General features: G+C 39.8%; 1 protein-coding gene across 1 annotated transcript in view; it reads left to right on the forward strand.

Moving 5' to 3' along the window:
* Nucleotides 1–4,169, forward strand: part of LOC104524562 (acyl-CoA:lysophosphatidylglycerol acyltransferase 1-like) — a gene marked incomplete at its 5' end in the record, with an annotated part of 11,622 nt that extends 7,453 nt beyond the window's left edge. The window contains one exon of the mRNA XM_010167486.1: nucleotides 3,741–4,169. Coding sequence (XP_010165788.1) covers nucleotides 3,741–4,169 — 429 coding nt within the window. The remainder of the gene's footprint in view (nucleotides 1–3,740) is intronic.
* Between the last annotated feature and the right edge of the window lie 8,928 nt (nucleotides 4,170–13,097).

The raw sequence follows: 13,097 nt of genomic DNA on the forward strand, positions 1-13,097 counted from the left end.
CTCCCTGGAAGTGTTCAAGGCCAGGTTGGATGAGGCTTTGAGCAACCTGGTCTAGTGGAAGGTGTCCCTGCTGATGGCAGGGGGGTTGGAACTAGATGATCTTTAAGGTCCCTTCCAACCCAAACCATTCTATGATTCTATGATTATCCTTATATTTGGAACATTGCAGTGTTTTGAGACTTACTCATTACCTCCTGGATGGTTTGCAGGATGAAATAACTATGCTGTAATGTGTGTATTTGGATAGAGCTTTGTTCTGAAACTGTTTTTTTCTAAGCTTATATTATTATTTGCCTGTGTACGAATGTTTATGGAACCCAATTATGACAGGAGCTTTTTATGAGAGGTGTACAAGCAAAGTATACAAGCAGTCCTTTTTGTCTCTCTGCTTCTGGCTGCCCATTGTTGGTGCCTCTCTCCTTTCCTTAGTGACCTTGCAGCTGTGCAGTGAGTATGGTTAGGTCACTGTTCTGATTGTCAAAGTTTCAGTTTAGGAAAGGCAGGACCATCCCTTTTGATGTTGACATGGTAGTAGACCAGTTTGATGTGGGCCTGCATAAATAGAAATGAATTGATTCTTGAAGGTTAATTATTATTTAAGCATCAGAAAAGAATGTGTGTTGAGCCCAGTATCTCAAATGTTAAGGACTGAAAACCTCAGATTATTTCTTAGAATTTGGGGGGTTTTTTTGTTGTTTGGTAGCTGTTGATCAAACTGCACTCTAAAAGTAGAAACTTAGAAGTACAATGATAAGCATGAACCTGCTGCCAGTTATGTGAACTGTGAACTGCAACATCCAGCATACACATTTCTTTCCTCTCCTTATTTTTATTTTTCTGGACTTAAAATGTATGAGCAGTCAGACAGATTCGTGAATTTTTTACTTTACAAAGAAGGAGAAGCTAATTTACTCAGAATCAAATTTAAAAATACTTAGTCACAACTGTACTCAGCTGAAGCAAGATTTCTCACTAAGATAGAGGCATTGTTAGAAAACCTCGGGCAAAATTAGATAATAAAATAAAGGTCTCTAGAGACATATACAACTGTGTATTGTGAGAGTATGGAAAGGAACAGGGTTTGACATTTTGTAAAATATAAGTCTATTTCAGTAGTTAAAATTTACCAGATACACATTTTGAGGTACACATGACAGTCAACTTCATTGTAATTTCTGAATGTGGTGTTGCAATTCCAGTTACAAAACCAAACCATTACTGAGCTGCAAAAACTAAGGCTTTTCCTCATTTTTGTAAAGTGGCTGAGATATGTAACATCACAAATAAAAGTATGTCATCATGAGTCTAAATATAAATCAATTGAAAATAAAATGGGTTTTGGCTGTTAGTTAGCCTTTGGGTGCAGCAAAACCACTTAAGCTGAATGAGTAATGATCCTTTGCCTAACTATAGAAAGGCCCTAGTAATATTTGGATGAGCAAATACTTCTGGGGGTTTTTTTGTTTTGTTTTGTTTTCCCCTGTAAAATAATGTCATTTGATCATGGTACAGTACATCCTATTTGTTAAAAATGTATGTTAGCCTCATTTTCATGAACAGCAACAATAGCAGTATTAGGAATGCTTCTGAGGTCTGCTGGAAGTTGGCTGGTGTTTTCTCTTCTCCCACTGAAAAGTTTACTGGAAACAGAGACTGTCGGTAACTTGCCCTGACAAGGGTACAAAGTGGGTGACATAGAATCATCGAATGGTTAGGATTGGAAGGGACCTTAAAGATCATCTAGTTCCAACCCCCCTGCCATCAGCAGGGACACCTTCCACTAGACCAGGTTGCTCAAAGCCTCATCCAGCCTGGCCTTGAACACTTCCAGGGAGGGGGCATCTACAACTTCCTTGGGCAACCTGTTCCAGTGTCTCACCACCCTCACAGTAAAGAATTTCTTCCTAATATCTAATCTAAACCTGCCCTCTTTCAGTTTAAACCCATTTCCCCTTGTTTTGTCATTAACTGTCCTTATGAAAAGTCCCTCCCCAGCTTTCTTGTAGCCCCTTCAGGTACTGGAAGGCCGCTATAAGATCTCCCTGGAGCCTTCTCTTTTCCAGGCTGAACAGCCCCAACTCTCTCAGCCTGTCATCGTAGGAGAGGTGCTCCAGCCCTCGGATCATCCTGGTGGCCTCCTCTGGACTTGTTCTAACTGGTCCATTTGTCAGCAGCCTGCTGCTACCTGTTTTCTTTCCTCTAAAGGGAAGAAGGCTGAGCCCGTTCCCTGTGACAGTGATCAACTAGCCCTGGTCATCAAGAACTGATCATATTAAGGAGCTGCTTCTGCTTCTGTGTAACTTAATTCCTCTTTTTTCTGAACAGTGTTTACTATGTTTTATCCTCCAGGACTCTTCAGTATTCCACTAGTCACAGTTGCTTTTAAACACTCCTCTCTTTTTCCATTAGTCCCATAGATTTGTCTGTATTGCAGCAGCTTCTTAAACCACACCAGTATTTGCTAAACTGCAATTTATCCACCAGTCATATTCATTAGGTTTGTTTAGGTTTTGAAGGGTTCTCATATCTAATGTGTGAAAAGTTTGTTGTTCACTGCTCTTTTCATAACTACTGTGCTATCCTGGAGTCCTGTGGTCTGGTAAGAAAGGACTGGTTTAACTGAGGAACTTTTATATTGCTCTTTAATTGCATTAATATGACCAGACAGAGCTTTTTCCTTCCCTTGCAGGAAGTAAGTTGAAAGTAATTGCAATCATGAGACTTCGGAATCTAGGAGAAACTGTTACAAAACTCATCTTCAGTACAACATTGTTTCTTCTTGTCTTCCACTCAACTCCACTCATTCTCTCTCCTTTCCTCTGCCAAAAAAAACCCAACCAACCACCAAACAGTGGAAGGTTTGTGGCAGTTTTGTTGGTGTTTCAGAGAATTAAAATCACCTCTGCTGAGGAGAGTTTAAATTTTGGACTCCCGTGTCTTCTGAGTGATTTGGTAAAGTCACTTTGGTGCACTTAAAAATGCTAATTGATGTAAATTCACGTAAAAATTTGGGTAGTTTGCTCTTGCTGTGTGCTGAGATGGGAAGAAAAAAGTTTGTTACTGAAGATATCAAAGAAATTTCTGCAGTAATTAAGGACATATCTTACTGTCTTAAGTGAAGAAGTTGTGCTAATACATCAAAGAGGAGAAATGAGTGGGTCATTCAGGCAGCGCAGATGTGGGTGAAATCTGTGGTTCTGAGGTAACCCAACTCAGCCCTGATCCCGAGATCTGTCTGTGGTGCCTCTGCAGTTCTTACATGGGATGGAGGTGGGGGAGAGGTGCGTAGAAGGTAGTGTAAGCCAAGACACTGTTTGGCTTGCAGAAATTACTGATGATAACATAGACCTCCAAAATCATAGCTTGACCACTTAACGGCGTTTGCAGAATTCAGTTTAGCAAATTAAAATTGGGACCCACTAACAGCTAGGGAATTCTGTAAATACATTCCCCTGTTATGTGAAGTTCCTACTTACAGTCTGGACGTCACTCTTGCAGAGAAGTCATTAAATCAGGAGCTTCACCCTCAATTTCAGAGGGGTTTTCTTTCAGTCTTTGTGTAAAGTGGTCTTAATTCAGCCACCAGTAGGTTCTCTGAGGAGAACATTGTTCTGTGTTTTCTTAGGAGCTTATTTATATATCTGAAAAGAGAGAAATCTTAGAAATGTGATAATTATCTGTGTAATGTTATCTCTTTTAAGTGTTCATTTTATTTAGGTAATGATGTTTTATCCTTATAGGGAAGAGCACACCGTGACCAGCAGCTTGTGTTACTCAAGGAGCATCTAGAAAAATATTACAGGAGCCGCAATCGGAAATGGATTGTTTTGTTTCCAGAGGGTGGCTTCCTTAGGAAAAGGAGAGAAACAAGCCAGGCATTTGCCAAGAAAAACAATTTGCCATTTCTTAAACACGTCACCCTGCCGAGAGTTGGGGCAACACAAGTGATTCTGAAAACTCTTGTAGCGCCGCAAGAAAACGGAACTCCAGCAGGTACAGACGCTGTGATAAAAGGTAAAGACCACTTCACTGTTGTGGATAAAAAGCAGATTGAATGTCCAAGATTTGAATTAAGCAAAACATTTTCTGTTGAACTGGTGTCTTTAAATGTCAAATACATCCATAATGGACCATCATATTTATATAAGTGCTTTCATATTTGCTTTTAGTTCCACTAAGTTGATTTTTTGTGTTGAAACACACAAAAAAGAAAACTTCAGTTTTAATTTGGTGTAGTGGCTGCATGAAAGTTCATCTTTGTACACACGATGGGTAGAGCAGATACTGGAATGAGCACCCACAGTGGGCAAGAAGGTGGGCTGCTCCTGTGAGCAAGATTAATGGTTTGTGATGGTTTATGGTAGTATGAAACTATAGTAAAAGTATTTCTGGAATATGCAAACTATGTTCAAATTTTTATTCCTGGCTTTAAAAGTTTCTTTGCATCCAGTACTGTGTACTTCATTCCTCTTCTGAAACTATTTTCTGTTGAGTTCAAGTTCTTCTGTTCTCTGCAGGTTTTTAGGATGACTGTCTCCTTTGTTGCTGGAGTTAACTGTCACTGATGATTAGATTTGAAGGATTGTTTTGGGTGTCTTATGTTTGAAGAGTTATGAGGGAATAAGAATAATACTGTCCTGGGATGCCTAGGCTGTAGGGCAGAGTATAGCTGGGGCATAAATAATGCCTGTAGTTATGGGACAGGGTGCTTTTAGTTTCTCAGTTTTAAAAATTAACTTCTTGGTACATTCAGAGAGTGGGATTAGATTTTACTTAACCTAGTTGTGGATTTCTGTTACTTATTATAGAAACAATGGATTGGGGGTTTGTGGTGGTTTCTTATTGATGGGTGGTGCTGGTATTTCCATAGCCAAATTATTATAATGGTTTAGCAGTTTGAACCGAAGATCCATACTAATGAAGCTGCATATGCAGATGACTTTGGGTTTTTTTCTGTGCTGAAGTTCAAATTTCAGGGTTAGCAGGAAGCCTCATGCAGAAATTGTTTCCAGATTTTTAGGTTTTAAGTTAATCTTGTCAACATAGGAAATGAATGGAGATGATGTTCTTGCAGGAGTGAAGGGAAGATTTTAAATGAACTGAAAATCAAGCTGTGGGATGCATCAGAATATTTCCTTTCAGTCTGCATTCAGAAAAAAAAGGCTGAAGAAAGTCCTTGTCATCTTACAAGATTTTAGGTTTAAAAGAATACCACAGTCACAGAATCACAGAGAATGTGAGGGATTGGAAGGAACCTCGAAAGATCATCTAGTCCAATCCCCCTGCCAGAGCAGGAACCTAAATGAGATCACACAGGAAGGTGTCCAGGCGGGTCTTGAATGTCTCCAGAGAAGGAGACTCCACAACCTCCCTGGGCAGCCTGTTCCAGTGCTCTGTCACTCTCACTGTAAAGAAGCTTCTTCTGAAGTTTAAGCAGAACCTCCTGTGTTCTAGTCCTTGTTAAAAGTTATTTTTTTAGGGAGAAAAGTTTGTCATGTTCCTGTTCCATTTCTTCCTGTCTCAAAGGCAAAAAGGTATGAAAAGTAAGAAGTTCCCCAAATGAATTACAGGCCTTCTGGTTCTGGAAATGGACCAAAAGCACTCATCAAATACCAGTTTTATATTTTCAGACTCTTAGATTGCTGTCAACTGAGCTAAACATCAAACCTGGCTTTTTTTTTTTTTTTTTTTTTTTTTGAGCAGCATGATTCAGACTCTAAAGAAATGAGCATTTGATTTGACCTAACTGGGTACTAAAATAAAGGAATTATTTCAGAAATACAGTGGAACCATATCTGTCCATCCTACTCAAAAGACTGAAGGAAAGATAAGTGGGCAAATATAGGAAAGAAATGTGTGGGTTTTAGCTATCGTTATTTCAGAGTAATGGACATGAGAACATAATAAAAGGGATGAAAAAGAGAAGTGAAAGTAAAGTTTATATGCTAGGAAAGGGTAGTATTTCATACATATGAAGCTGAGGTATTTTAAGTCCTCTCATCTTTTATGCTAGAAACATTTTCATGAGCTTGGTAAAACTTCCCTTTCCAGAGATGTACAGAAGGTTAATTCTTGATCTGTATCCAAGGCTCTTCCTCTAATCTTCTGCCTTCCAAATGCTTTTACTTTACTCTTGCCACTTCAGAAAATTTTTGGAAGAATGTTTGTTCAGTTAAATGAAATGTAATGGTATAAATTGATAAGGTTACATTATAAAGTGAGAAGCCTAAGAAGTTAGTGATCATCTTTACTTTTTATCTCTTTTATCTTTCCCCTTTTTTAACCACATGAAAAAACCCAGCTCAGTTAAATCAAACTTGCCTGTGTCCTCTCGGGGTTACCGTCATTAGGTTGTGTGTGCCAGAACTAGATGCAGTGTCTACAGTAAAGGTTTCGCCAGTGTCTTGCCTATAAACTTTTTGTACATTATCACCTTACAGCTGTGCTTGGGCAGTGGCTTGTGTGTCAGGAGCATCGCACTTGAAGTTGATGGTTCGCTCAAAACATCTTTCCTCTGCACCATGTCTTCTTGTGCTCTGTACTGTATTATTTAACAATGTTCCCGGTGTCCTGGGTAACCAAATTATTCAGCTTAATATAATCAAGCTTCCTGCTCCATTATTTAGCATTCTCCCAATCTTTTTGTTACCACCAAGTTTCATTGATAATGGTGGGAGTTCACCTCCCTCCTCCACCCAATTTTAGTTAAATTGGTTTATAGATTAAGAGTAACTCCTCCTTATAAAAATTTTTGTCCCCTTCCTGTTGAGTTTCCTGGGTAGCTATGTTACGATGAGTCATGATACACAGTTGTGGTGTTCTTGAGTGCTGTCATTTTATTAGCACTTGGTTCCTTGCAGCTTTTATACCATTGTAGATTTTATATCATTCTACTTTCTCAGCTGGAATGGTGTGTAATATGGGCTGAAAGAAGAAAAGACGCCAAAAGCAACTATAATAAAAGGTGGTTCATTCTTAATATACTGCTACACTGCATCCTAATTTGGTATAAACCAAATTGCAGATGGTTGTTTAATCATGTAGCTCCCCAGCCCACTAACTTGCTTTTGTACATCAAACATCACAGAAGTTACAGCCTTCAAATAGTAGTTCAAGAATTGTGCAACAGCTGGATGCTACATTATCTGTCCCTCTTCTATAAGGTCTCTAATCTGATTTCTGTCATCCCTTTGGTAGGGGTGCATTTATGTTGTGAAGTGCAAGGTTCAGTAACCTCCCCAAAATTTCATTTGCCTTAATTATGATATTAGTATTCTTAATATCCAATCCCCTTTTCAGCTTATTTTTGTACTGGTTATGAATTTCCCACAGTTTATTACCTCTTTCTTCCTCTGTAAAGTGGCAGGAAGAACAAATATTCCTGAGCTAGACAGTCAATACTCTTTGGTTATTCTTGTACTTAAACTGATCAGTTCTCTGTCAGCTGCTTTTCCAAGACAAGCAGCCTCTCTTTTCTTAATTCACTCCTCCTAACAGTTTTCCAAGCCTTCTTTCATATTTCAAGTCTCAAGTGTTAGCCTTCATTGAGGCGGAATTTCACTTATTGCTGGTAAATACGAAATAAAATTAGTAAAACAAGTTGTTGCTTTTGCTGCCTTTTGAAACACTTCTTTAGTTTTAATTAAATTGTATGATTTTATTCCTAAATAAAGAGAAGGATGGAAAAACATACAGGAAAGGTAGTACTATCACTTGATGGCTTGAGTGGTCTTGAAGCTGGAAAGTGCAGATAATGTACTTAAGTGGTGTCTGTCCCGGAGAAGGTGATGTAAGTTAATTCTGGTGTCTGATGAAAACATCCCCTGAGCAGATGTGCTGTACCCCCCACTGCTGCCAGCACCTGTGTTCCACAAGGTTTTAGTGCACAATAGAAATAGGGGCAGCATAACAATACCTGATGTGCAGCCATCATCACCTTGACCCTGTAGGGACCAATGTGTGTGTGTTGGGGGTGGTTATTTTATGGTTTTGCTTTGTTTGTTTGTTTAGTTTTTTAATGGAACGCTGTCTCTGACATAGTTGCAAGTACAATGTTTCTTCAGTTATTAAGAAGTGATCTTCTGGTGAGTTTTAGAACTAGCAAGATGTTCTAGATGCCAAACAGCTGGCAATTCAAAGCAGTTTGGAGCAATTGTTCACCGAAGACATGCATGCCAGAGCTCATTTTTTATCAGCCTTGTTCTAGTATGTTGTTTTGGTTTTTTTTAATTTTGCTTTATTTTACCATGCAGCAATTTTTTGTCTCATAAGAGGTTGCTATGAGCTTGGTTAGAACCATATTGAAACCTTATCGTACTGTTTTCAAATGCAGCACAGTACATTCAGTTCTGCTGCTTTTTCTTAGAGAAATTCAATCTTCCCTTCTGCAGAGCTGGGCACCAAACTTTTTGATTCACCGTTATATGAGGAATGTGACTTGAATAAACATGTGGGAAGGCTTTTTTTATCCTGGAAAAGGGGCTTCTTGTTTTGTTCCAGGTGATTTGTTATGGAGAGATCTTGGGATGATGAGTAAGGTGTCCAGTCTGAGAGCTAATCTTTGGGGAAAAACAAGTTAATTTTAAGGTCAGTGGTCTAGTTGATCACATGGGGACAAGTAGAGAACAAGAGACAAGTTACAAGAATGCATGGCTATGCAGGGGGAGGCAACAGCCTCTTTTGGCTGCATTTAAAGTGATGTAAGTGTTCAGGAAACCACACCTGAATGCTGGTGAATGCCAGAATTTATTTATTCTTTTTTTCCAAGTGGAAGCTGTGGTCCTCAGGTTCACGCCTGGCTGGTGCATTCCTTTCCCCTCCGGATGCAATCCAGCAGTATCGCACCATCCAGAGCTTGGCTGAAGGTGAGGTTTCCTGCTCTTTGTCTCCGTGCTAAACACCGACGGTCTGCTGGTGGGTTTGAAAAGTCCTGCGTGTAGTCCAATCCAGATTTTAGCATTGGTTGAGAGTAACCCCAGGGAGGACATAGAGGGGATGAAGAGAAACTCTGAACCCCAACAAATTTGTGATTGTAGACAGTCAAGTATCTGCTGTGAGAGGACCACAGAGAATGATGGAGCACTGAATGTCTTGAAGATGCTGATGGTAAGTTGCTTCATAGCCAAATATGAAGCAACTACTATCACTGAACCCACAGCTAGGACAAAAATAAGGAAGAAATAGTTACAAAGATTTGCCTCTGATGGTCATGTAAAAAAAACAAATGAACAACAAGTTAGGAGAATGTTTAAATTTTATTTTGATTTTTTTTTTTTTGGTCTAGGCCAGAAAGCTACTGTTACATGTGATTGTTCAGTCTTGTCTTAGCACTCATAAGGCAAGCGTGTACTGTGCATACTAAGGTACATTATTACTATGTGGTTTGGATGCAGCTCTGTAGGACAGAAGCCTGTAGGCATGTTTTGAACATTTATGGACTATTTAAAACAAATCAGATGCTAACGTTTTGAGGCAATTGGATAAATCCAGATCTTCCACCTGTGCTGGGAGTAGCAAGCAGACTTGACACCACAGAAGAAAAACTAGTCCTCGGAGAAATCAGCTTAAATTTGGCCTCTGCAGCAGTTTCTTCTGCTGAAGTCTCTGGCAGCCAGGCTGCTCAATCTTTCGGCAGATACTAGAAATGAAGGATGAGAGTGTCTTTTAATGGTAGGTAGAAAGTTCAAAAGGGTTTGGCAGTCAGAAGCACCTGTGGCTTTGTTGGCCAAGGCAGACTTGGCAAGAGTTCTTGAACAGGTATACTTAACTCTCTTTTTTTTCAGCTACCAATGTCAGACCTGAGATTAACATCATACAAATGTGTCAGTCTTTCTGTTCTGAGTTCCTGTTAGTGTGCTGGATTTAAAAACTAATAGGGTTCATTCCTGTTCAAAGATCTGCTTAGATTTGAAGGCAGCATCCTCAGGCATACTGAGATCCTGCCCCTTTGTGTTGTATGCAGTTGTCTGTTGCTTTTTCAGTTTCAGGATCTGTCAGAGCTTTGTGGCTTTAAAATAAATATGCTTATGAGCAGGGCACAACACAGTATAACCCCCAAAAAAGGACAGCAAGATTTATTTCAAAATTAATTTTCTGAAGTCCTTGGTGACTTAAGTTTTTTTAGCAATGTGAGACCTTGGATGATTATGTAAGGCTTATTTTAAACCAGAGCATGCAGAAATATGCCTGTGATTTCATAGCACATCTTGGTAATTGCTCATAGAGGTAGCTGCACTAAGACCTGCTTGTTCTGAAGGAGGGTCTCAGGAGGCTGGCCTTACCTTCAGAAGTAGGTTGTTTGGGGTTTGTTTTTTTTTTCCCTTTAACTTGGGGTTCCTGGTGGGCTGTCAGAGACAGGTTTTTCTCCCCAGTCTGCTCTGGAAGGGGCTGGAGGTAAGGTTGGAGCTGTGCTGGGGAATCCATGCAGTGGCTCTGCTCCACAAAAGCAGAAAGTGGGAAATCAGCACAGAAGAGGACTGCAGGAGTCTTCCCATAATGGAATTTGAACCATTATCCACTGAAAGAACAGTTTGAAATACTAGCTAAATATTTAATAATGATTTTAAAACATTTTACTGTAAATAATAAGATAATGTGCCTGTATTCATCTGGCACTTTTTAATTGCAATTAATGATCTTTGTTGCTTACTCACGTAGGCGATTTACTCGTCTTTATCCATTCCCACTTTACATCTGGGAAAATAATAAATTGAATGGCTTTGTTCCGAAATCCATTTCTAAATGAATACTTTTGTGGATTTACTATTAATTTCATATTGGCTTTTCTCTAGTACATTGCTACTTTTAAAATGAAGGGCTCTGTAGTTAGTGCTTTTCTTAAGAGAGACTTGACAAGCACTCTGTCACGATGCTGGCCAGACTGGAGCCTCCAATGTGACCTTGTGTTCTCATTTCACGTGTCTGTCAGGGGTTTAAAATATTGTTTTTCCAGAAGGTGACACTGGATGTTTCAGCTTGATCTCTGTAGCTTGTACTTGGTCAAATTTTGGAACAGCACATTGCATGCTACTAAGTCACAACATAAATATTAGGAAATACTGTCTAGCCTTATTCAAGTAGTATATTTGCATTTGTAACGAAGCAGTACATCGCCGTTGTTGGGTAGACACCATGAAAACACTAGGTGCTTGCTAAAATAATTGATAGATATATGTGATAGCATTGCTGTAATTGTCTTCTCACACTTAATTAAATTAAATGCAGGTAGAAACTTGCAAGTCATGCAAGTTTCATGATGTTGCATGTTCAGGTATGTCCTTGTTGGTATTAATCACTGTGGTTTTAGAGAGCACCTCAGACTGTTGCAGATTTCTCCATGCATGCAGTAGCTCTTCTGTAAACTCCGAGCAGTGATTCTGGGCAAGACCAAACACCTCTGTAGCCCAACGTCTTCTCCGTGACTCCAAGTGGATATCAGAGGAAGCATGTGAACAGAGCAAATATGCGTCGTATTTCAGTTTTGGGCACCACAGTATAACAAGGAACTAAAGCTACTGGAGAGTGTCCAGAGGAGGCCACTAAATTGGTGAAGGGCCTAGAGGGTAAGCTGTATGAGGAGGGGCTGAAGTCACTTGGATTATTCAGCCTGGAGGAGACTGAGAGGAGATCTCACCATGGCCTATAACTTCCTCACAGGGGAAGAGGAGGGGCAGGTCCTGATCTCTTCTCTCTGGTGACCAATGATAGGACCAGGGGAAATGTCAGGAAGATGTGCCAGGGCAAGTTTTAGTTGGACATTGGGAAAAGGTTCTTCACCCAGAGGGTGGTGGAGCACTGGAACAGGCTCCCCAGGGAGGTGGTCATGGCACCAAGCCTGACAATATTAAAAAAGCATTTGGACAATGTCCTCAGACACATGGTCTGAATCTTGCGACTGTCCTATGCAAGGGCAAGAGTTGGACTCGATGATCCTTGTGTGTCCCTTACAACTCACAATATTCTATGATTCTCCCATATACTCTTCTAGCTTCTGACTGTTTTCAGCCTGGTGGGTTTCCTAGGCCAGATGGAGGTTTCTGCCCATGTAGTTAACCCTCCAATGGATTTCTACTCTGTATTTGTCCAATTTCCTCTAGAACACAGCTCTTGGCATCCTTGACATCCTTTAGCAAGGCGTTCCCCACAGTTTTATTATGCTCTGCACAAAGAATTGTTTCTCTATTTGCTTTGAAAACTTTTCTTCTTGGCTTCATTTTGAATATATCTATTCTTGTACTGAGAAAGATGGTGAACAGTGTATTCCTGTGCACGTTCTTCATGCCCACAGTGTTTTCATCACCCCTATCATATTTCTTTCATAGCTATCTCGGCTGCAGGCTTGAAGTCTTGTACTTTGTACCAAGACCTCACACCTCTTACATGCTTCTGCCAACAGGTGGCTGTTTTTAATAGTCAGCTTTTTAAATGCTTTAAGATACTGCTGGGTATGATGTAAGCATATTACTATACTAGTGTATTAAGCATTAAGTAAGCACATGACTATACTAGCCCGAATATAACATGACCTCAGATACAAGGCAGCTGCAGTTCCCACAGAATAGATATAAAATTGACAAGCTAAACTCAAAGTGCCATCTTGGCAATGTGCCCCTCCTTCCTGGTTTGCTTTCCAGATCTGCTGCTCTCCCTCTTTGCAAACCTGTGAATTGAAGACATGCCAGAGAGGTCATGGCTGACCTTGACTGTTGCTGATAGTCATCTATGTTCAGGTTTAAATTTGACTCTCCTGTTAATAATCCTGAATAATCTTCATAGCAAATATTTTCATCTCCTCTGATCCTTTTTTCAGTTTCTAAATGTGATGAGCAGCATATGAACATGTCTTTCCAGGACCTGGTGGATGCAATCTCCCCTCCATTGTGAAAACTATCCATCTTCTATTTGTTGCTTTCTTGTCTTTAATACTCAAAGTGGTGTATTTCCTCTTTATCCCCTAACTCAGATTTTTAATAACCTTCAAGGGATTTTTTTAAAAAAATCTTTGAAAATCTAACTACATTATATGACATAAATCACCTTTATCCAGTAGTGAGGCTGGTTGGCCAAAGGGATGCAGCGACCATGAGATGGTGAAGTTC

Source organism: Antrostomus carolinensis, unplaced genomic scaffold (assembly GCF_000700745.2).
Source record: "Antrostomus carolinensis isolate BGI_N321 unplaced genomic scaffold, ASM70074v2 scaffold1025, whole genome shotgun sequence".
Taxonomy (NCBI): domain Eukaryota; kingdom Metazoa; phylum Chordata; class Aves; order Caprimulgiformes; family Caprimulgidae; genus Antrostomus; species Antrostomus carolinensis.